This window comes from Mchenga conophoros, linkage group LG15 (genome assembly GCF_057382185.1).
Source record: "Mchenga conophoros isolate Kocher_MC1m ecotype Shallow Benthic linkage group LG15, M_conophoros_male_GT1.1, whole genome shotgun sequence".
Classification (NCBI taxonomy): Eukaryota; Metazoa; Chordata; class Actinopteri; order Cichliformes; family Cichlidae; genus Mchenga; species Mchenga conophoros.
The window spans coordinates 24,998,883-25,024,917 of record NC_140540.1 but is presented as its reverse complement, the minus strand read 5'-3'; the positions used below and the strand labels follow the sequence as shown (position 1 = coordinate 25,024,917).

At 40.6% G+C, this 26,035-nt stretch overlaps 1 protein-coding gene across 7 annotated transcripts in view; it reads left to right on the top strand.

Annotated features, from left to right (window-relative positions):
* Positions 1-26,035, top strand: part of filip1b (filamin A interacting protein 1b) — a 55,424-nt gene that overhangs the window by 4,602 nt on the left and 24,787 nt on the right. For 4 of the 7 annotated variants that reach the window (XM_085248234.1, XM_085248230.1, XM_085248229.1 and 1 more), the window contains exon 1: positions 552-738. The exons of 1 other annotated variant lie outside the window; for it this stretch is intronic. In XM_085248234.1, the coding sequence (XP_085104360.1) occupies positions 729-738 (10 nt within the window). In that variant the 5' untranslated portion in view covers positions 552-728. Of the gene's footprint in view, positions 1-550; positions 739-26,035 lie in introns of those variants that run through there. 2 more of the 7 variants (XM_085248227.1, XM_085248233.1) reach the window with 1 other exon arrangement.

Below are 26,035 nucleotides of genomic sequence, written 5' to 3'. Positions count from 1 at the left end.
ACCCTGCTCATCCACCCCTATGGTCTCCTGTAATTTGGTCTGTTTAAACACTTTGACTTACAGTTTTTTCTGAATGCTTAAACCCTAACTGTGATTCCTGTAGCACAATCTCTAAAACTATTCAGACTTATAGCAAAACCACTCACTGAGTGTGCAAAACTAAAAGCACAAAAACTGCTTTGCACTCAGTTTGCAATTTTGTAACACACACTTTGCAAAACTGTAGGCACAATTCACTGCACAACACTCAATTACCAAATTTCCAACACACTGCTAGCAAAAGTATACACATGTATGGCTATCATTAACACTAATTTGCCAACTGTCTGGCACACTTTCACATGTGAAAACTTTTTTAGATAATTAGTTCACTTTGCAATCAGCCTAAGCACTATAATACAGGTAAGCTGTGTGTGCGGAGTACAATGGAGGGAGCAGAAAGAGTGAGAAGTAGAGGAGGCCGAGGAAGAGGACGTGGAGGTGAAGAAGTAGGATGAAGAGGACGACAAGGACAAGGAGGAGCAAGAGGAAGACGAGGAGGGGGAGAGGAAGACGAGGAGGGGGGAGAGGAAGGGTAGGAAGAGTAAGAAATAGAATTGCTGATGGCATCAGAGCTACAATAGTGGACCATGTAATCAACCGTGGAATGACCCTGAGGGTAGCTGGCCAACAGGTCCAGCCTAACTCGAGCCGCTACACTGTAGCAAGTACCATAAGGACATCTTGAAATGAGAATCGGTGAGTACAGTCACTTCGCACAAAGATTTGTAGCACTGCCATATGCCAATGAGAAACACACCAATACCATTGATGTAAAAATACTGAAATTGTTACTTTACAGAATTGCTAGATGACCAGATGCTGGGGGCAGAGGAAGCATGTTCACTGCAGACCAAGTAACCCATATAGTCATTATGGCGATTGCAAATAATCCTATACTTGGAAATAAACACTTGTGTTTGTTTTGATGTGTTTGAATAAACACCAGTACTTGAAGTTTGGATCCCTCTATGCTTATGGATCTATGACAGAAGTATGAGCTCAAACTGACATAGCCTACCTTGTGCACAGAGAAAGCAAAAGCCAGATGTGTTTTGTATTCATACCATCAGTGTGCAGTTGGCGCATTGTGTGCTTAGTAGATGATGGCTTGTGTGTACTGTTTGATACGGAAACACCATTTTTACGAAGGTGTGAAGAGTTAATCTAGCTGTGTTTGCTTTTGCAAGAGAACTACAATGTTTTGATTATTGGGTGACAGGTTTTCTTATTTGTGTGAAGAGGTTTGCAAAATTAGCCAATAGTTACAAAAAATGTGCTTAAGCAATCAGAAAAAACTGTAATCATTGAGAGTCAGTGAGAAGTGTTTAGCAGTGGTGCAGGCTTGTTGGTCTGACTGGCACTGACTGTATAAAAAATGCACATAGCGATAGTGATGTCACTCATTGGTGTAGTACCCCTTATTGTGTAGCTTCAGTGTTTTAGGATTCTGGTTGCATCATGTCAGGTGCAGTAGGCAGAATGAAGGACCCAAATGCAGGACTTGTACTTGGAATGTAAACTTAAAGCAGCAGCTTTTTTCGTTGGGAAAAATCCTCCATAAAATAACTTACAAAAACCAAAACCCTGAACATGGAAACTAAGAACTTAACACTTGGAAACAAGGAGCAGGGAACTAAGAATAATAGAAACCAGAAACCTGGAGAAACTTACAGCACATAGAGTATTACAACAACAGACAGAGGAAAACACAGGGCTTAAATTCACAACGGAGTAACGAGGGAATAGGAAACAGGAGGAAAACAGAGCTTGGACTAATCTGACATAACGAGACGTGGAGGAAGCAAAACCAAATGCACTGAACACAGGACAAGGAACTATCAAAATAAACAGGAAACCTTCACAAAGATGCAGACTTGACACTGTGACATGGAGACACGACTGACTAGGAACATGAAACACAGAGACTAGAGTAACTAAACATGGAACACAGGGAAGGCATAGAGACAGAAAACTAGAAACTAGGAATTATAAATATAACACACATAAAAAAAATTAAAGAGAACCAAACCCATGAAAAACAACAAATCAAATAATATAACTTAACCCAGAATTACACAGACCCAGTAGTGTAACACCTCCATGTTGGTTTGTGAAACAAAAAGGGAAAAAACTGTACATACACAACACACCAGCGCATCCGGATGACATTGAGAGAAAATCCTGGAATTTTAATTTCCAAAACTAGAGCACAAAACAGCAGATGTCTGTGAAGGCTCTCAGTCATCCAGGTCATCGTAGTCTAAGGAGCTTGGAAAGAAAAGCGTCTGGACTTCTTTAAGTGGCTTGAAGACGTTTCACCTCTCATCCAAGAAGCTTCTTCTGTTCTAGGGTCAAATGGTGGAGAGTCCCAGATTTAAGCCCTGTGGGAGTATCCCATCGAGAGGGACAATCAATCCCCTAATGATCCTCTACCTAATCACATGAGTAGGTCACAATCAGCCAAGGTTTCGGGTGAGCTCATGGTGAAACCTAGCCCCACCCTATCATGTGATTTCCTGAGGTCAGATGGCCCGGGATGTGGGGGTTAAGGCGTCTGGGAAGGGATCTCAAAACTGTATTATAGATGGCAGACAGTTGGTGTCTTAAGCCACCACCTCTGTTCAAAGATAGTCGCTCACTGTGGACATAAATTGCTTCTTGTGACCTTTGTCCTTAAGATGCAGATGGACAGCTGAGTCTTGTCCTGTGGAGGTGGCTCTTCTATGTTGTACCATGCGTTTGTGAAGTGGCTGTTTGGTCTCTCCAATGTAGAGGTCTGGGCATTCCTCGCTACACTGTACAGCACACACTACATTGTTAAGTTTGTGTTTAGGAGTTTGTGTAAGCGTTCTCGGACATTGAAACGGCTGAAAACGCTTACGCTCCAGTCATGCGCATGCGTGCAATGCAAGACGATTCGACCTGCCTCATTTCTGTCTGCCGTTTATTTACTTTCCGGCTCTTTGAAACATTGCGGTAAAATGTTGAGGAAAAGCACCGAGTTTTTTAAATGGACTTACAATGAGGTGGAGTTGTTGCTGCGAGTAACACAAAAGTACAAAGTTGGAAAAGCAAGTGAGAATTAAAGAATTTGAAGAAAAGCTATCTGGAGCATGTACAAAGAGATATTAATATTTAATAGGGCTGTCAAAATTGAGAGCAAACAAAACAACTGCTGTATAATGCCCTCCGTCAATGTCATCGTTTTCGAAAAGGCTCCAGGTTCGCTGTCCACACTGCGAAGTGAAAACGGCGTTTTCAAATGTATCCGTTTTGGAGAGCGTTTTCAAAACGCTGCGTTTTCCTTTACAAAAAACGGCGTCTCAGTGTGGACGGAAGGTCAAAACAGAGAGAAAAAGATGCATTTTCGCAATACCGTAGTGTAGTAGTGAACATAAGTTGGTGGGAGAAAGAAACCACGGGACACGTGGCAGTATCAAACCAGGATAGAGGGAGGAAGGAAGGGCAGTCCTGTATTGGTGTAATGTGGATCCATCCCTGTGGCGACCCCTTGGAAAATAAGGGAGTGGCCAAAAGTGCTCAGTCAGCTGTGTGGAGTTAGTGTTCTTTCTGCACACACACGGGTGCTATGGGTGCTTCCTCCCACAGTCCAAAGACGTACGCATTATTTTAACCAGTGATTCTAAATTTGTTGCTGGTGTGAACGTTTTGTCTGTGTTAGCCTTGCGCTGACAGATGACCCTCAATGACTCTAAGCTGGATGAACATCCATCCATCCATCTTCGTTCGCTTTATCCAAGGGGCAGCAGCCTAAGCAGAGAGGCCCAGACCTCCCTCTCCCCAGCCACCTCCTCCAGGTTATCTGGGGGAACCCCAAGGCGTTCCCAGGCCAGCCGAGAGATATAATCTCTCCAGCGTGTCCTGGGTCTGACCCGGGGCCTACTCCCGGAGCAGACCCAGGACAAGCTGGATGAACAGTTTTGAAAAATGGTTGAATGGAAGAAAACAGATTTTCTGTAGCACCTTCTTAGGAATAAACCCACAGTAGCATAAAACATGGTGGGTTATGTGGAACTGCCTGGACCCAGGACACTGTCGTAAAAGAGAGTTTTAATCTCAAAAATGTATTTGTTTAGTAAAACCTTAACAACAGAAAGAAAAAGGTGCTCATCTTACTCTTTCTGGTGGCTAACAAAAATGTAAAAAAATAAAATAAAAATAACCCTAAAAAAAATTCCAGGTAAAACAAAATTAAAAAACAGAAAAAAGTAAAAAATGAATACAAAAAATTCCTTCATTTTAAAATCTTACATTGTACTGTATTTTAACATTTTGTTTCTGCACATAAAAAAATGAAGATTGGAAACCATCTGAAAATATTTTAATCATGTATTATCAGATGAAGTCTGCATATTTGTGAAATCTGGACCGATGTGCACTATATAAGAAGCTTATATATTGTTCCTTTACTCCTTAATCTTTGTGCACTGGACTCCTCGGGCACAGCCGGACCTGACACAGGCTACAAACCTTCACATGTTTCCTTTGGATTAATTTCATGGTTTTGCTTTGGTTCTGATTTTGCTTTGAGGATTGAACTATACATCAGACGTCTCTTCTTCTATTTAAAAATGTTCCCGCTTTTATGTGTTTCAGAGCTGAACATTAAACAGAGAAGGTCTTTAACTCGACCTCCTCTCTGTTGTTGTACTCAGCATACTCCGACCCTGCCCAGATCTCCTGGGACCTTCCCTTTGCTTTGCTAGCTATTTTAAAAAGTGTGCATACAGGCAGCAAAAAACAACAACAAAAAAACAAACAAAAACCAACGGATGGGAATAAAAAGCAGCATAATTAAATTTTTGAATGTGGAAATTGTTTGCTTGACCCGTCCGTCAGCACGTTATTTTTCAAAATTATCAAACATAATCTGCAACATGAAACCACTGATTAGAGTTTGGTGGCGATCCAGATGTTTGATTTGCACCAGTTGTTTCAAATCCTAACAGGATATTAAATGGGTCAACATATGTCTCCTCTAAACTGTTATGATGAAAGAGCGGATGTGTTTGGGTGTAACGGTTTGTGAACACAGCGCTGATGATGACCAGGAGCCCAACAAACATTCGAACCATGCAATTCATAAAAAAGATCTCATCTCAACCCAGCTTTCACAACTCAAGAGTTTCTTCTTATTGTGTCATTTCATCATCTTCTGTGTCTCTTTCCTTTTAATTTCCCAATAACTGGAATCTTTGGTTTTCAGAAGGGGTGGTTCTTCTGAGATTCCTCAGTCATAATCTGGTGCAAAATCAAAAAGTAACTAGTCAGAAAAAAGTTTTGAGAAATCACGTTTTTGACTTCTGCTTCAGGGTTATTGTGCTTTGTGTTGCAAAATAGATCTTAGTTCCTTACATAACAGTGGTACATACATTTGATGCTTCTGGAAGATTTCACCAAGAGGTAAAAAAAAACCTAAAAGAGTTTTGAGGTACACCACAAGCAAACATGGACTGATACACTGACGACGAGGTGGGATGTGAGAGTTTGCATGAAGCTATGTTTCTAAGCAGTGCGAAACATTTATAAATGCAGCTGAATGACAAATAAAGTAGTTGTATATGTTAATAAGAAGTTTATAAATTGAGTATTTTCCAGAACTGGTCAAACAGTCGATTATAGGTATCTCCTTAATGATTTAAAGAGCTGAAAATGACAAATTTAGTGTTTCTTATTAATGTCTTGTAGTTGTGAGGAATTAATCAGTCCCTAAGCATTATTAGATCTTGTAATTCTCCATTATAATCCTTTGATAGATCAGAAACTTGTACCCAAAATCCTTACTGCCTGGGCTCCGTGCCATAGGGTAGGATTACTCCGTTATCTGGATAAGTGAAGTGAATAAAACTTGATGTTTCCAAGTTTGACTCAGCAAACGTAGATAATGGAAAAGATTTGCTTCTAGGAATAGCTCCAATGTTTCCAGTACATTTATAGGTGGACATCAGAGGTGAAAATCGCTTTGCAGATCCAAAGCAAACACAATTAAAGCAAAAGATTAATCCCTCATTTCTTTTTGGCTGTTTTAAAATACCCTCCTGGTGGTTGTGAAAACTTGATCAAATGTTTGACTTGAATTTGGATTCAAGAAAAAAAAATGAGGAAAAACTATAACTGATTTCTAAAACCGTTGCAGATTCTGGTCACATTAGCCTTTAAATTCTCAGCTTCAGCTTGTAACAGTGTGACCGTATCTTCCATTTGCAACCCAAGGCCAACTGATAAGACAGGAACTATGAGATCATTCTGCTAATTCAGCTCACTAATCTGTGTGGGACCAGCGTCCGCCGTCATGTTTGGTTTCATAACAACAACTGCTGTTCCCATGACAGCATAACAGGGAGCAGAGGCGAGCACTGCATTTGTTTGGCTACACTTTTCTGTAGCAATGAGGAGGGCATATCAAACAGCTGATAACATCAAGATGGATCACGCTGGGAAAGATGGGATGTTGATGTTGTGGCAAGCTGTCTGAGCTCAGCCTTGAATTTGCCATCATATTACAAGGTAGACATACTGCACTCTTATCCAAGTTTGAATCATATTTATTTTTACTCTTTCAGAAACCCTGAAGTAGGGACATAATGTCCTCCAATATCTGGACTGAGACTTTGTCTGTTTGATGCATTTGATGTGTGATCTGAACCTTAATATTTACTGCAAAGGCTTCCTTATGACCCAGGTTGTCACACTGTAAAATCCCCCTCTTTGACACTCCTTTGGGTGCTGAAATCCAGCAAGTTTGTTCCCCTCATTCACCTTACACAGTGATTGCTTCAATAGATTAGTCCTAAAAACAGCAGAACCAAAGAAAACTGGTGAGAACCCTAAAATAAGTTAAAAGATCCATCGATCCATCCATGCACCCATCCACCCATTCTCAGGCCAGATGAGATAGTTTGTCTCCAGGGTTTCCTCCCACTTGGATGGTACTGGAAAACCCAGTCCATTCTCATCCACAGGGCATTGGTTTTCTATACATGCTGTAACACAGCAGTGTGATCTGCAACATACAAAGATGGATGTAACTTCTGGGTCTGAAACTAATTTGCAAACAACTGAAATCTTCATTCTTTCTAGGGGCCAGTAGGAGGTGACTCCAGTACTTCCATAAAAAACTTCTGCTTAAATCGTGGAAGTCTGTGGGAAAATGACCCAGTGCTCCCTCATATTTACCTCAGTAAACACTTTCCTGCTAGTTTCCAGGCTTCTGAATAAAACACGAGGTTATTTTTGTAAATAAGGGTCTTTATTCAAGTTAAACTGGAGGATTACTGTGGTTGTGCTCATTGTCAAGGGTTTCACAGTGAGATGGACTGCTGTTCATCACATATGGTTTCAAAATAAACACAAAATGATGCAAGAAACGTCAGCTTAAGCTCACAACAGGACTTCACTAACCAGTGGATGAGCCATGGTGTGTAACTCTATGCTCTGCACTTACCAGTGAATGAAGTGATAACGGCCTCCTCGTTGGCTGAAGAAGCCACATGCTGGCAAAAGACTGATAACGACTGATAACAGCCATTCAGCCGGCTGATAACAGGTATCAGTAATTCAAGGCTCTCATTAAATGTTGATTTAGTTATTCAGGTTCTCCTATCCCAGATTTTCTATTTAAATGTAGATCTTCTTCATTGATGTGAGAAGCCTTACGCATACTTAATAAATCTCTGTCCCCTTTAGTCAGTATGGCTGTTTGTGATGCGGTGGGAGTCTTATGATACGGTCCAAACTTATTCCTCTCTCATGACTCATTTCTCGAGTCATGCATGTGGTGGGCTGACCGCCAACCACTTGAGATTGGTCAACGCTCAGGAGCTAAACGGCTTGTAAAAATTTAAAGCGACGTAAAATGAGCAGCGTTCAAACCCTCGTGATATCCTGCCTCGCTCTCACTTCACCCGCACCCTCCCCCTCCTCCTCCTCTCAGAGTTTATGAGTCAAGTGACTTCATACTCAGTCCATTTAAAAGGCATGTGGGACTTGGCTGCTGGCCTACTGCATGTTGGGATGATGTCAGCTCTCTGGACTGGTCACCACTGATTAGAGCTCACGCACAAACTCCTGGGAGGAAACCTGCCCCATATAAACCCGAAGAATTTTAGCCTCGATGACTGACGAGGTCCGAGAATGCACCAGGGTTTGGATGGTTAAAACCTCCTAATTTAGGAGTTTTATGGTAGAAGCAACAAGAGATTAGATTTCAGTATGATCATTTATGGTGAAACTACAGCAAACAAACTAAATTCTCCATGAAGCTGAGAGCATCTCAGCTATTTAAGCTTGAGCAGAAAGCTCCCAGAGAGGAGGAAAAGAGGAGGAGGAAAGTGAAACTGACTGAGAAGATTTGTTAGGTAACAAAATATTTTTTTAATCTAATCTGCTGTCCAAAAACCATAACATTTTAATGATAATTAAAGGGTTCTGACAAATATGTTTAAAAAGAATAACTACCTTGATTATGTTCAGTGCAATCATTTCCTCCTTTCATGAACTGCTGCTTCAACTCAGAAGATGATCAGAACGATAGTCTGTTAATTTCACAACTGACTCTTTGCAAGGCCACCGTAATTATCTAAGGTTACGTGATTTCACTTGGACATGTTGTTAATAGAATTTCAATTCTTCCTCACCTTTATCAGCTGATGTTACAAAGCTTTGCCGTTATAAAGCAGTAGCACATTATATAGTAATTGGAAGGAAGGAAGTTTGGGGAGTGAAAGTACAGTTTATGCTATGTTAATAACTACATAAAATCTTGAGTAATTTACGTTTACATTAAAAAAATACGAGGTACAGACCAGCTTAGAGCTCCTGGTCCTGGAGTCCTTTGGGCCAGCGTGTCTGTTTACTCATTGAATAACGTATACATTTTTTTTACATGGTAAATCCTTTTACCATGTTTACACATCATGTTATATGCTATCCGGTCGTTAAGTCTGACGTCACTAGCCGTGTCTGGGTCTAAACTCCGTTGCAGGTCCATATATCAAATGATCACTATGGCATTACTGAGAGTTGAAAAACTGTCTAGTCTTTCATCTTTAATAAAATGATCAGCGTTCTGCTCTACCAGGTGTAACAATTGAGTTTAACATCCAGGCATCCATGAAAACGGAATTTATGATATTTAACGGAGTTAGAAGTTAGCAGGGAGTTAGCTCGCTAGCTTCTATCTAAATACAATATAGCATGTCCTGACTGCGGGGTTTTGGAAACAAATTAAAACGTACAGCTCTGTTATCACTTCCAGCATAAATGAAGACAGGAAACTAAACAGCAGTGACGTTTGTAGGGTTACTGAAGTTTGGCTAGCTGGTATGTAATGATTAGGGTTGCCAACCGTCCCTTAAAATACGGAATCGTCCCGTATTTCGAAACAAAAGTACACGTCCCGTATTGAGCTAATAAGGGACGCACTTTGTCCCGTAATACAGTGAGAATCAAAAGTAGTCTATAACTTTTAATGGAATTAACGCTTTGTTTGAAAACATAATTCCCAGCCCCTCTCCTGCTTTGTGACCAATGAGCTGACAGCACACTTACGAGTATGACAATTCAGATTACCGCTCATCTCATTGGTCAAGGAAAGGTCGCTTACGGAGAAAATACCGGAAGACAACAGATGACCACAACAAGAAGCATGGCCAACAGGGAAACAAACGCCGACACTGCGGTGCAAGTCTCGGACGACAGTAAACCTAAAGCTGGGCAAACACTGTGCGATTTTTTCAGTCACGTTATTCAGCTCCTGCTCAAACTGCACGATTGACTCGCAGGGGTTAGAAGTTGGTAGGTCACGATGCAGGGTCTCACACTATACCGCCCGATGCTCTGATGCGACCTGAGTGCTCACACTGTGCCTCCATAACATGAAGGTTATAACAGAGAATCTGTCGCGCTCTCTCTCTCAGTCTTTCACTCACACAGACACGCACACCACCACCATCAACTTTGCTAAATTGCTAATGAAAAACATTGATCGGGCAGCTGTGATTGAGCAGCAGTGTAGATCCAACTATTTTCACGGTTGTTGTGTCGTGATAATTTCTGAGGCCACATCGAAAAGGCTCGGATGAGCTTTCCAAAGTTCTACAAGTTGTACCTCCATCGCTTGTGTCCAGATCACACGCTGCACAGCCGTGTTGCGGCGTCTTTTTCGCCGACATTTGTGTTTGCGCGTGAGCAGTGTGACAAACTGCGGTGACACCCTCCCGACCAAGCGATTGATGATCGGGAGCTGGTCGTGAGGTGTTAATCGCGTCTCATTACCCCACGTATACTACACGATACACGACGCACGATGAAGGCCAAAATCGGGCCGATCGCCAAAACGGTCGCACGACTCAAAAATCGGCTCAAAATGGGCCAAAAATCGCACAGTGTAAGCCCAGCATTACACTCACACAGACACACACACCACCACCATCAACTTTGCTAAATTGCTAATGAAAAACATTGATCGGGCAGCTGTGACTGAGCAGCAATGTAAATCCAACTATTTTCACGGTTGTGTGCCTCCATCGCTTGTGTCCAGATCACACGCTGCACAGCCGTGCTGCTCCATCTTTTACACCAACGTTTACGTGTTTGCGCGCGAGCAGTGTGAGCGGCTGTGGTGAGACCCTCACGAGCGATTGATGATCGGGAGTTGGTCGTGAGGTGTTAATCACTTCTCGTTACCCCACGTATACTACACGATGCACGATGAAGGCCAAAATCGGTCCGATCACTCAAAAATCGGCTCAAAATGGGCCTAAAACCGCACAGTGTGAGCCCAGCATTAGAGCAGCAATGTTTGTTCAGAGAAAGGGAAAAATGGGAAAAGGAAAACACCTGGCTGGAAAAAGTTAATATGGGCATGTGCAGTGAATATCAGTGCTATGTGGCCAGAAGTGTGATAATATAATTTATTTTGTGTAATAAACAACTGTAAGGATAGATGATTACAACAAATAGATGACTAATACATAAAAGTAATACATAGATGAATAATGATGATGAGTTATGATGCGTAATCATGGGAACAAGCGGGTTTACAAACAGGAGCAGCTGATTAGCATTAAGCCAATTGTACTAAATGCACTAAATGTGCACTGTTACAAGAATGTTTTTCTTTCTATTGTTTTCTATTATTTTAAGTTAAGCAGGACAGAGTTCTTTTAAAGAAAGATTTACTTATATTCTCAAAAGTTAAGCATGACAGGCTTCTGTTTAAGAAGGAGACCTGTTTTATTGTGTTAATGTTGTCATTTTGAGCTAAAAATAAATGGCTAAATGATCATTTGTTTCACATGTGTTCATATCACAAAGAATACACATCTACTTAAATCAAATTCAAGTCAAATGGTTAAAAAAATAATTTCACACACAAAAAAAGAGCTAGAAAATTCACCACACTGGGAAGGGTGAAGACAACTGGGCCTGGCCACGAGGTGTCCCTTATTTATTTTTCAGGGAGTTGGCAACCCTAGTAATGATGTGCTACATGACCGCTAGCGACACAGCTATGTTAGCATAATATAAAAAGCTAACTTTTTTCCCACTCGATAAAAGTTAACGTGAGTGTTGTCGGTGGTCAGGAACAAATGTAATCGCATGGCAGGATGCTGTAAAAAGACCAAACTTCAGCCAGGAGAACAACTGAGATAATCCATCCACAATACGAGGTTAGTCATTCATATACTGCTGCATGGGCTGGGCTGTAGTTACATCCTAAGGTTTTAAAAACTGAGCTTAAATAAATGATTAGAGAGAGGTCAACAGTGATCACTGACTGTTTTAGGAGCTTTTTGAGACTAAATAGAAGAAAATACAAAACATTAAACATGTTAACAACACAAAAGCCATATTAAACGCAGACTACTTTAGACCCGGAAGTAGGATTTGTCACGTCATCACTTAACGACTGGATAGCATGTAGGACATTTTTTTACCCAAACGCAAAGCAGAGTTAAAAAACAAAGAAAGCCCCAAAACATAGATCCAGAGACAGACTGGAAACAGCTGGATGATAAGTCACCAGTGACAACAATCAAGACAGTGATACGGGAGATGAATTAATACTAAACACAAGATACCAGTGAGAAAGAGCTATCAAAGTCAAACAGGAAACTAATAATGTCATAACAGGAACAAGAATTTAACAGAGAGAAAATGCGGACAACTTCAATGTCAAACTAATACCAGAGAGACAGAAAGAGTAAACTAGGCAAACCAAACGTAACAATGTAAAGGACACAGTCATGAATAAGAAAAGAAACCCAAGGACCCAGAAACAAATTAAAAAAACATTTACAAAACCCACAAACTCAACAAAGCTCAAAACCCAAGGATAATCGCATGTTTGGAGTTTCTGTTGCTCAGAGAGCAAACAACATTTCATGATCTTTTTACAAAAAATGAAAATAGAAAAAAATAATTTACATATTGGATTTGATTCAGGAACACGTCTGCGTCATGTAGAGTTTACATCAGTGAAAGTTACAGATACAAACATTTAAGCCACAGTCAGTCTTCAGGTGTAGAATATACCTTGTGCAGACATGTTAGTGAAATCCTTCCTTTGCTTTCATAATATTCCATAATACACAGTATGCTTCTTCTCCTGACTCCTGAATAAAAGATAAAAGTAAGTCATGGATGCTCTGTGATAACCGAACTGCCGATGAGGGCTGTCGGCTGTAAATGAATGGATGAATTACTAAAGCCAAAGGAAGGCGTGTGCAGAGGATGCCTGTGGCTCCTGCCTCACCTAGATGGGTGAGCAGGCTGGAGCGAGCAGGTTAAACTGGGCTGCATTTACGATTTCTATTTTTGTAGCAGCTTCTTTGTGGCTCTGCTGCTCACTTACCAGAGCGGCCTTAAGACTCCATGTAAGGCAGCAGGCAGCGATGGAGAGGATGGATAAAACATGACGATCTAAGAAACATTACCTTTTACTCTGTTCTGCTGGGTGTAAAAACTGAACATTTCCTTTATTTTTCAGCTGGAAAAATGAGGGTAGGATAGATTTAGTGATTTAAAAAGGCCATATTTTGTTCAATAACACACAAAAACAGTGAATATATTCAGTGTATTTGGGCTGAGCTGTCTGTTTACACACCTTATTTCATAATCTATTTAGTCATTCTGGGATGAAACCAAAGGTCAGCCTTTCAGTATTTACAGTGCATACTTTAGACAAAATTACTTTTCCCTCATCTGTTTGTATGTTATTTGTCCCACAATTCACAGACGGCAAGACAATAAGAACACATGCATCTGTGTGCAGCACAACATTCAGTAAAATCACATATACTACATAAATACTACATGAATACTACATAAAGTAAATGTATAAGAGGAAAAGGATGCAGAAGAAGATATGTTAATTTACGTGTCTCCTTTTCTGCAGATTTGTGTAGGATTCTCTGGGTCTATGTAGGAATTTAGAAGTGTAGGAAACATTGGTTAATAATTTTTCAGGCTTGAAGTATGAAAATAAGTATACTTTCAATAAAAACAAGTAAAACAGGTAACAAATATCTTTCTTTTTATACCGACTCAAACACTGAAATACTTACGTAAGAAAAAATATAGATAAGTTTTACTCACACTGGTTGAGTGTGCTGTTTTAAGAAGGATCAGTCACCTGAACTTGACAGTATAGCCACACACTTAAGATTCACTTTATGCAAGCTGAGATTTGCAAAGCGTCTTTGTCTTTGCAAATGCAAACGTGTCTGAACTTAGAAAAACCAGGTATAAATTATTAAATAAAACAAGTGTATGAAGCTATACTCCTCAGTGAGCAGTTAATAAAATAATCTTTAAAACGTTATAAAAACCTACAAATTCTTGTAATTTAAATTAAGTAAGGATACAGTTTGCATTCATAGTGAATTAATGTTCCTTCATAACAGCAACATCTGTGTCCTCAGTGAACTGCCCAGATGTGCATGTATTCTGTCATAGTCCAAGTTATCCATGAATAGCTGTTCCCATGTTGGAGCAGGTTTGGATTATTGTGTCTTTTATTTGCTGTGTTAAGTGTAAAAAAATGACCCTTCATGCTATCAGATTCATCCATATGGCATCTCAAGAATACCTTATCAGAGTTTGTCCAACAGATTATTTTTTAAAATCACCCACTGATTAAAATGATGGATGCTGATTAATAAAGTGAACTAAGGCTGAATAATGGCTGTGTCAAAAACCATGAACATTAAGATGAGTTCACCTTGGCTGCTCGTTTGCTTGTCATATCTGTGACTTCAGGACAAGGTCAAAGCAAGAAAGTTGCTAATTTAAGCAGATATGTGGAAGGTATAGAAACAGCATTAAGGATGTGGTTGTAAGGGCACGTGCTGGCTGTCGAGTGCTGCTTATAATTGTTCTATTTCTGATGTGGCTTTGACTGCCTGGTAATAAGGAGGTAATATGAGCCTGCAGCAGCGCTGAAACCAACTGTAAGTGTCACTATTATAAGCACAAGAGCTTGATGGGCTGATATTAGTCAAGCATTTTATCCCAGCCTGCCTTGCTCAGTGATTTTCCATGGACTGAAGCGGAGAATGACACGCTGAGTTAGTGCTTTGATTTTTGTGTTACACGGTCAATTTATGTGGGGATTTTTGTATGCGTGACAGCAAATTAGAGAAAGTGCACTTTGATTGGAGCAGAGTTACTGTGAGGTCATTTGAGTGCATGTGACCCCACCCGACTTGACTGGCTAACATGAGCCAAGTCTGCAGTGCAGGAAATTTTACCCACAGGGAAAAGTGGGTTCATACCACAGACTGTGTATAAGAGGTGGACATAGCCACTGTGACGTCAGTCGTTAACATTTCAATGCTAAGAGAAGAATGAAATCAAAGAACTTCATTAAAATATTAATGACTACCTTTAATGCACCACCAACACTGCAATCATTTTTGAGACCCTACAAGCAAATTTTGTGTCATTAAGTGTGATGGACAGGAAACAAATCCAGGGCTCACACGCAGACAAAGTAACAAAGGGCGAGTCATTTATTACGCTGTTGACATGGCGAGTCGATCCAAGTTGGTACTAATGGAAAAGGGGGTCAAGAGAGATACAAGAGAACGAAGGCTTTACCACACTGGGTAAAATGAACAAATGGATAAAAACAGCGGGAGTCAAAACAAAAACAAAAATAATAGTAATAAAATTTTCAGGAAATTTTCAGTAAACATGTCAGATCATGTAAGACTAACATGAACAGGTAAGACCCCATTATAACAATATTACAAAACAAATAAAAGTAATACAAAGTTATACTATAACATCACCCCATGTGTGATATATTGTTTTAGTAATGTTAGTAAAACACTTAATGTCTGCGTGGTTTCTGTGACGTTAACGCTGTGTTGCAGAAAAACTCTCTGTGTGGATCGTTGTCACATCGTCTCTCAAATTACACACCTCTAATTTAAAACCTTCCCTGGATGAGTCACACAATAATTCACATTCACGTGTTTATTTGTATAGTTGGACATTTTAACATATCGTCTGTGAAGACCGACTCCCTGTCTGGCCAGCCTCTAGTGGACATCAGAGGAACTGCAGCTCACCTCAGTGATTTTTATGATACTGCTCCAGTGTTCATTTCATCATAACTTATCTTTCTCTATAAAGGAGACCAGAACCATACATCTTTTAATGACACCCCCGTGATCCTTTTTATGTCTTGTATAAAGTGCTGTGAATGGCCTTGCATTATTGATAGGCCTTACACAAATAAACACTTCTTTGCCTCTTCAGTATGAGCCGAATCCCACATAGTAAAGGATGGAGTTTTATTGGGAATCCAGAGGTTTGTGAGCTCAGCTGGCAGGAAGCCACGGACTTTTCGCAGGATTATTTCTTCACAGCTGAGCTCGTAAAACAGAGCAAGTGGTGAGAGATCTGTGAGGCAACGGCTACTGCTGCCAGTGGACGAGAAAGTTAGCTTCTGATGAAATATCAGCAGTCACCTCTGTGATTATTAGCTACTCAAATATTATGTTCAGCAGTCTGAGCTTCACAAACAGGTCAAACAGCCTTTGAAAGACTGCATTCAAATTTTTCACAAAAAGATTCATGTGACTTCCTGGTTCATCAGCATTTGGAATTATTAATCTATCCTTGAAGTTTAGCTAAGAAAAAATTATACTCTCTGCTTCACACATAAACAAACTTGTTCTTGTCGTTACTGTTATATTCTTAATCCACCCTGCAACACACACAAAACTAAAGAAACCAAAATTAGAGCTAGAGTGGAAAAGAAGGAAACTTAAATATTACACATAAACATTTTACGCAGTGTTCACACAAAAACAGCTTCACTCCTGTCCAGTAGAGTCTTGATGCATGCTCCATCATCCAGGTGAGGAAATCCCAGAAAGTTGATTCAGTTCATCTGGATGTCACGTTTTCAGTGGGAGGAACATTTCATCATCCATCCAAGTGGCTTCTTCAGTCTCAGCTGACTGCAGGTTTCAGTACATTTGCCTAATGACCAACATATATGCAGATGCACTGTCCATAAACTAATTCAAAATCTAAAAAAAGTGTTTTCGGAATCAGCCAAGAAAACTGCAGTTGGTGGGGGTTAGGGCGGGTTAAAGCTCTGTGCATGAAGAACAAGACTGAGAATCAATAATAGATATTCATGATCTTTGGTCCTCAGGCAGCGCTGCATTAAAAACATGACTCTGGAAGGAGATCAGTGCACAGGCTCAGGAACACTTCAGGAATCACCGTCTGAGAACTGCTCAGTGTGGTGCTCACACACACGCAGGTTAAAGCTCCATCATGCAGTGAAGAAGCCAGACTGACTGTGACTGTGATGGAGAAACAGCGCCGGTTCCTGTGGACCAAAGCTTGTTAAAATGGACTGAGGCAAAGAGGATCCCAAGAGGATCCCAAAAAAGACACCAGGTCCTCCAAACTAAAGAGTAGAGGGATCATCCTCCTCGTTATCAGTGCGCAGTTCAAAATCCTGCATCTCTGATGCTATGGTGGGGGTGGATCAATGCTGAGAGGTATATACTGGTTTTAGAGCAACACATGCTCCTATCCAGATGATGTGCGATTTTAGGGAGGCCTGCATATTACAGCAGGATGATGCCAAACCACAGACTGCATCTATTCCAGCGGCACGGCTTTGTAAGAGAAAAGTCCGGGTGCTGAGTTGGTCTGCAGGTAGTCCAGACCTTCAACCAGCTGAGAACATCTGGAGCATCATGAAACCCACAACAGGACAAAGCAGAAACAGGACTGCTGAGCAGCTAGAATCCTCCTCAGACCAGAACAGGACAACGTTCCTCTGTTAAAGTCCACAGCTACTCTCCTCAGCTCACAGAGGTTTACAGTCTAATGTTAAAATAAGACGGGATGCTGCACAGTTGGAAACTTTTTTGAGATGTGTTGCTGCCTTAAAATTCTAAATTCTAAAAATTTTTTTCAAAATGGTACATTTAAACATTTGATATGTTTTCTATGGTCTTTTTGGTTTCTGAGATTTGCAAATCATTTGTAAATCATAGTCTCCCAACTTTGTCAGGTTTGTGTTTGCATGACAGCACTTGTGGTGTTTGTTTCTAATCCATTTAATGAACAAGAGACCACATGAAGTTGTCAGTATGATCTATATTTACTCCCGGACACATCTTTACAATATGAAACCCGAGCCGGTGGCTGTTTGCTAACTGCTCTGGTGTTTTCATCCAAATGTGACCTCTGCTAACTTGGAGGCGCTTCAAGCTCGCCCGATTAACGGGCACTTTGTTTACAACAAATGCTGTTGTGGATGTGTGCGAGAGCTGCAGCTGTGAAGCGAAGTTGAGGTTCAGGCATCTCTGAGATTGCTGATGGCTCATAAAGTGATAGCCCCAGAGTCTCCCCTCGTTGGACCCTGGACATGAGTGGGGACACCCTAAAAATACCTCTTTAAGTTTCACCAAACAAACAGCTGAGACTGCTGCAAGGACGCCCATTAGCTGTATTTACACTGTTAGCGGGCTGCATAGCACATGAGTGACATATCAGGCCTCAGATTAAGTTACACCTGCCCCCGATCAGAGAGCGCTGCATTCGTGCAGCATCAACAGACTTAAAAACTTCAATTTTTCAATGCACACGAGTTAGTGCCTTTTTCCAAGCTATCCCACGCTAACCCCTGTCGGCAACATTAGTGAGTGTCTCCTACCTGACTTCATGTTTGGGGTTCTTATGTGACACAAAAGGTTTTAAATCTGGACTTTTACATTAAATGTAGGGTTATTAAAATGCTTTGGAAACAGTTGTCGATCACAGGGTCAATGCTGTGACCTTGTCATTATTGGACAATCTTCTTAAGCACCGTGCTTCCACTCATCCACACAGTCTCATGTGTCAGTCCACAGCTGTCAGAGGTTTTATCCACACCGTCTTGTAAATCAGAGAACATCTTAGACTCATCATGTGTCCAGAAATATGGCTCACAACAGAGGACTGAAAATCGGAAACACTGTTTATTCAGGACCCAGTTTTGTCTGATTTATTTACGTTTGTAGTGTATTGTGGAGGACTTTCTCATCGAAGTGGTTGCTTCCATTAGAGTACATCCTTGGCCCTATGCTTTAGTAAAGCTCTAGTAAACTTATGCATGTCTGCTTACATGTCAGAGGTGTTGTGCAGTCGTTCATGACTTCATGCAGGGCCACATGTGAAAGAAATGAAATGTTTTTATAACCAGAATATAATTCTGTTGAAAAAAGGGTGGAATGGGAGACACTGATAACGTAAGAAAATGAGGAGCTTTAATCAAGCACCGTGCCTCGCCCCTCTCTGAATGACTGCTCTGTGAAGTGTACAGGGAGTGCAGAATTATTAGGCAAATGAGTATTTTGTCCACATCATCCTCTTCATGCATGTTGTCTTACTCCAAGCTGTATAGGCTCGAAAGCCTACTACCAATTAAGCATATTAGGTGATGTGCATCTCTGTAATGAGAAGGGGTGTGGTCTAATGACATCAACACCCTATATCAGGTGTGCATAATTATTAGGCAACGTCCTTTCCTTTGGCAAAATGGGTCAAAAGAAGGACTTGACAGGCTCAGAAAAGTCAAAAATAGTGAGATATCTTGCAGAGGGATGCAGCAGTCTCAAAATTGCAAAGCTTCTGAAGCGTGATCATCGAACAATCAAGCGTTTCATTCAAAATAGTCAACAGGGTCGCAAGAAGTGTGTGGAAAAACCAAGGCGCAAAATAACTGCCCATGAACTGAGAAAAGTCAAGCGTGCAGCTGCCAAGATGCCACTTGCCACCAGTTTGGCCATATTTCAGAGCTGCAACATCACTGGAGTGCCCAAAAGCACAAGGTGTGCAATACTCAGAGACATGGCCAAGGTAAGAAAGGCTGAAAGACGACCACCACTGAACAAGACACACAAGCTGAAACGTCAAGACTGGGCCAAGAAATATCTCAAGACTGGTTTTTCTAAGGTTTTATGGACTGATGAAATGAGAGTGAGTCTTGATGGGCCAGACTGGTAAAGGGCAGAGAGCTTCAGTCCGACTCAGACGCCAGCAAGGTGGAGGTGGAGTACTGGTTTGGGCTGGTATCATCAAAGATGAGCTTGTGGGGCCTTTTCGGGTTGAGGATGGAGTCAAGCTCAACTCCCAGTCCTACTGCCAGTTTCTGGAAGACACCTTCTTCAAGCAGTGGTACAGGAAGAAGTCTGCATCCTTCAAGAAAAACACGATTTTCATGCAGTACAATGCTCCATCACACGCGTCCAAGTACTCCACAGCGTGGCTGGCAAGAAAGGGTATAAAAGAAGAAAAACTAATGACATGGCCTCCTTGTTCACCTGATCTGAACCCCATTGAGAACCTGTGGTCCATCATCAAATGTGAGATTTACAAGGAGGGAAAACAGTACACCTCTCTGAACAGTGTCTGGGAGGCTGTGGTTGCTGCTGCACGCAATGTTGATGGTGAACAGATCAAAACACTGACAGAATCCATGGATGGCAGGCTTTTGAGTGTCCTTGCAAAGAAAGGTGGCTATATTGGTCGCTGATTTGTTTTTGAATGTCAGAAATGTATATTTGTGAATGTGGAGATGTTATATTGGTTTCACTGGTAAAAATAAATAATTGAAATGGGTATATATTTGTTTTTTGTTAAGTTGCCTAATAATTATGCACAGTAATAGTCACCTGCACACACAGATATCCCCCTAAAATAGCTAAAACTAAAAACTACTTCCAAAAACATTCAGCTTTGATATTAATGAGTTTTTTTGGTTGTTGTTCAATAATAAAATTATTCCTCAAAAATACAACTTGCCTAATAATTCTGCACTCCCTGTATGTGGAAGTGAGATCACCAGTTCTGGAAAGTTACAGATGGTGGACGACACACTGCAGGCGACATTAAAGAGGAAGAGGTTTCTAATAATACTCGAGAAATAAATCTGTTTTTCTGTGCTGAAGACGTTCAGTGATGGAAAACTCTTTGAGTAGACTTTTCATCGGTGCTTCATCAGGATGTGATGCTGATAAGGTCACAGTGAAATCATGACTCAGAGCTCCTTCTGGGGAGGTAAACTGTTTATAGGGATGGCTTTACTTATCTGGGACTCGGTGCAACAGTGTGTCGGTATCTGACGAGTGAGAGTCCATCAGAAGCCTGCAAAAGTCTTTGATGTGACATGTAGCAACAGAAATGAAAACAACATGACCTGTAAACAGAGCATCTCTGCTTACAGACGCCGTACGCGCCGCTTCCAGTGAAAGGCCTGCTGAACGTCAGCAACATGTCCCAGGAGCTTCATTGTCCTGTGAGCTTGATATCAGTGCAGGTTTCAGAGTTATGATTGAAATTAAACCTTGTGGACAAAAACTTTCTGACTTCCAACGATTTTATGCTATTGGTTAAATTTTGGTCTGTTTGTTGCCAAGAGTACACAAAAATTAGAAATAATGTGTTTTTCTTGGTGGTGATCTGCCTGTGGATCCTTTGTGAGTCAGGACACACTTGTATTGGGCATTTAGTGTCATATCTGAACTAAAATAGGAAAAAGTGGGAGAGATTGTGTTGGTGTTTTAATGTTGTGTCTATGTACAGTACCATCAACGCTGCTCAAGCAGTTCCTCCTGGGACAGTTTTTCAATGCAGACTGGCAGAATAAGCATTTAACAAAATAAAACTCTACAGGTTAAAAGAATATATCCTTCGAATTTGAATTTTATTATCTCAACTTCTTACTAGCATAACTAGAATTTAGCTTGTTTTTATGGTCTTGTGGTGCAATAGTTGTTTTACTCTCAACGACAGACATAAGAGTAACTGTTAAAACTGTGAACTGCTGTTTGCTTTCTTAAACATGAGCTACATGCTTCAGTCACGTGTAAATGAACCAGCTTTAGATTCAGATTAAAGAACTTGTGATATAGATTAACTCCAGATTGACGATAGAGAATTCATCCTATGAACTGACTCCAGAATCACATCAGAATTCATCATATGGATTGACTGCACATTCTGAGTGTTGAACTCTTCATTTTTAATCCAAATTCAGTATTTAATTTTATGATATAAACTAACTCCAGATGAAGGGTAGAAGAAGAATAAATCATACGGACTGACTCCGGATTCAAGGCACACTTTTTAATGTGGAGTGACACCATATTTGTAGTTTGGAATCCATGATATGTTGATTAAATCCAGATTTGGGGCAGCGGATATAATCTGAATGGATTTAAGATCAGATTCTTTCCCTGAACTTGTCGAAATGTTCTCCATCTGACACCTGGACCTCCAGCTACTGAGATGAGCTTGTCTTGGCTTTAGATTTTGACCCCCTGGTTGAGCCTTTTCTTTTCAGCTCTGTGGTTTTGACACATGGGAAATTTTGGCATCTACCCTGAAACAACTATTAATAACGGGTATCGGTAACGTGGTTGCTACTTCTGGCCTGCCAGGATTCTCTTTGGCTTAGTCACGACCTGCTTTCATCCAGACATCATGAACTTTGGCCTCATTCAGATTCAATTGGTTGTAACTTGTTTTTTTTTTTTTATTATGCGTATGAATGAAGGTAGAAGTCACAGCCAGGTGACTGCATTTATCTTCCTGTGATGTGATGCCGAAGCTACTTTTCACTTTCACAGTGAGCACAATAGTTTAACCTGGCTTTGGTCGTAGAGGAGATTTGCTCAGACATGGGAAGGTCCGGCTCTCCAAAGCTTTCCCCCATCGAAAATACACAAAGAACGAAACTCAGTATTCAGTGCAGCAGTAAAGCTTAAATTGTGGCTCATCAAAGTGTGACTTTTTTCTGCCATCATTGCATTTCTGTTGTCTCACTGCAAAGAGCAGAAAAGCTTTCACCTAGTTCACCATTTATGAGGTTTCAACAAGAAAATAAAAGACAGATCTGATTGTTTGAAATTGTTTTGGAAAAATTATATAAAGATAAGATGAAAAATACTGAAAAGATCAATTCAATTGGTTTATTATTTTGTTAAGTAAGTTGAAAAAAAGTTCAACAAACAAGTAAATAAAGAATTCAATTCAATTCAATTCTTTATTTATTTGTCACATGTAGTTATAGCTGGTACAACATACAGTGAAATGTTTTTTCTGGCTAAAAAAGTACTCCCCCCGACTGTGCAAACATGCTAAAAAGGATTTTACATAAGCTAAGAAAAAAAAAGGAAAAGAAACAAAAGTTAAAAGTAAAAAAATATATAAAAAAAACAATGTAAAAGTCCATATGTTTGTGCTTATAAATATATATCCATGATGTGCAAGATATTGCACTGTAATGATTTGAATGAGAAAACTATAAAAATATACATATTTACATAGTACAGATGTATATAATAAGGTACGGATAAGGTTCAGAGAAGAAAGGTAAAGTGCAAATTATGTACTGTGTGTGAGATTGTCCATCATGTTGTCCGGTTTGTGTTTTGGTTGAGGAGTCTCACAGTTTGTGGGTAAAAACTCCTCCTGAACCTTTCTGTTCTTGTTTTCAGGCTACAGAGGCGCTTCCCTGACCTCAGTGGCCTGAACAGTTTGTGGGCGGGATGGCTAGAATCCCTAATGATCCTGATGGCCCTGGATCTACACCTTTCAGCATAGATGTCCTGCAGTGCTGGTAGAGATGTTCCCATAGTGCGTTCAGCTGTGCGCACAACCCTCTGCAGGGCTTTCTGTTGCTGTACTGTGCAGTTCCCGTACCACACCATGATGTTGTTGCACAGGATGCTCTCAATGACACCAGTGTAGAATCTCCTCTGTATATTCTTGGAGATCTTAAACCTCTTTAGACGCCTCAGGTGATAGAGGCGCTGTCTGCCTTTACTGATGAGGAAGTCCGTGTGTGTACTCCAAGTGAGGTCCTCGTTGATGTGGACACCGAGGTATTTGAAGTTGGAGACTCTCTCCACAGGGGTTCCATAGATCTGAATTGGGGTGTGAGTTTTCTCACCTCTCTGTTTTCTAAAGTCAATCACCATCTCCTTTGTTTTACTGATGTTCATGGAGAGGTGATTTGCCTCACACCACTTTGCTAGTCCATCCACCTCACTCAAGGTAACACAAGGTAAAACAAAGTAAGAACCAAAAGTTAAAGAAACAAGTAAATAAAAAAACAGGGTAAAGGAGAGAAAACCCCAACAATCCCCTCTGAGCAAGCACTGGGCGACAGTGGGGAGGAAAAACTGCCTTTTAACGGGCGGAAACATCTGGCAGAACCAGGCTGCGGGGGGATGTCCCTCCTCTGGAACAAGTGGAAGCTTTTTTTCAGGCACTTTTCCACAAGCGCTTTTTTCTCCAGGATGAGGATTTTCAACTCATCAGTTGTTTCAGCATTTTGCTTCTCGGGTTTCTGGTATATTTGCTGCACATCTTCTAATGTTGCTTGTGTGTCTTCAAGCTTTTATCTCAGTTCTTTGGATGTTGCCTCGTGCATTAGAGTCATCTTGTGCATGTCTGTACTTCTCTCTTGTGCTTTGTTGTGCATGTCTTCTAACTGCTCATTTCTTCTTTGGATTTCTTGAAGCGTACGCTGCAGGTCTTCATTTACTTTCTCTTGTTGTTGCTTTTGTGCCTGCATTTCTGTGTTTTCACGCTTGAAGTCACTGAAGTTCAACAACATCCCCTTAATGAGCTCTGAGTTGTTTCTCGCTGTTCCGTTGATCCTACGCTGCATCTCTGAACATTGTTTTTCCAGTTTTTCCTTTTCTCCTTTTCTCCTTTCAGTTCAGTTGTTTTGTCCTTCATTTCATCACAGAATTGTTGCAGTTGTAGGTTTTTCCTCTCAAAGTCCTGGAGAATAAATTCTTCTTCTTCCTGTCTTTTCTTCTGTTGCTCTTTTTCTTGAAGAAGCTCTTCATTGTTTCACAGTGTTTGATCAAGCCTGACTTTCAGCACTTTGTTTTCTCCCTCCACGCCTTTGAATTTGCGCTCCATTTCTCTCTGCATTTTGTCCTGTTCTTCCTTCTGTTGGAGGATTTCTTTATTTTTTTCCCAGCGCTTCATCAAGCTTTGCTTCTTCTCTTGGAGAAATGTATCACCTCAGGCAGCGTAATCTTTTTTGCTTAGTTGGCGTTTTTGTGGATACATAGTCTGTACACAGCGACTCTGAGAAGGTTTCCAAATGTATCTTTGGTCAAACGTTTGAAGGCTGCGAACACAACTGCTGTGAACAAATCAACTAAAAATGCTGCGTCTCACTCCCCTTTTGTCCTTGTGACATCATCACTCTGTAAGCCAATGAGATTGTCCCATAACATTTTGGAATGGGAATATTTTTTTAAACTGTTTTTTAAAGTTAACTTAATATGGTCACTTAATATGGATGGACCATCACTGGTCATCAGGTGTATCGATTTACCGTTGAAGAGCCGCGAGCTTCTCCAAGATCTTTCCATTAATGGGTTTAAGAAACCTCGTTACAGGATGCAGTTTCATAAATTGAGGCATGAATGTGACTTCTTCCTCCTACTAAGGATACTTAAATGTCCTCATTGTCTACGAGGGTCACAAAAAACAAACTGTTTGAAAAAGTGTTTAAACCTTTCTAAATTGTTAATTCATTGTATTATATCTTGTTTTTCTTTTTCTCATGAGTCATGTAAAAAGTCCTGAGAGGAATGTGAATCGTTTTTCTTGGTTCATTCAATTGGTGATTGTCTAATCGATGACTGAGCAACATCATTTGCACAGTTCCACCTACAAACCAATCATTGTCAAATACAGGGTAATGCAAGCCGCATATGTGAGAATGTGACATGATGCTCTTTGGGATGTTTGCATGATTGCAATATGAAACCAATATGATGAAGATATGAACCTTAGTTCTCACCAACTCAACTCAGCTGCAGTTCCTATAATGGCCACTAGAGGTTGGCTCCCAAAGCCAATTCCCATAGACTCTCATGTTAAAATGTTCAACTTTCAGCAGAAATGAACATTTTTACAGCCTGCTGCAGAAACATTTGGACATCTAAAGCTTAGATGATGAGTAAATATTTATATGAGTCACCTGTTGTTATTGTATCACCAATGCTGTGCATCACTGAAGGCGTCCGCTATATGACGGCCAAAACGTCAAACTTGAGAAGCCTTCCAAATGTCGTTCGACAAGCCACTGGGTGATCTGTAGTCTGGTGGCCATGATCATCTTTTATATACAGTTAGTGGTTTGGACTTTCCAGGCAGCTGCTGCATTGCTGCCAGTTAGTTTGAATACTATGAAAATCATCTTTGCAGTGGTTGAAATTCTGAAAGGTGAGCTGGGTAATCCATCATGGTTAATATTTCACTGCCTTTATTTTGTTGTCATGCTTTCATCACTTGCTAATGTCTTTGTTGTGCACACAGCTGGAATTTGAGGCTGAGCTGCAAATACAATGATCCTGTTAATGTCGTAGGTGTCCAAAGCAAACCTTCAAGCCAAGTAAATGGGGTGGCTGTAGCTCAG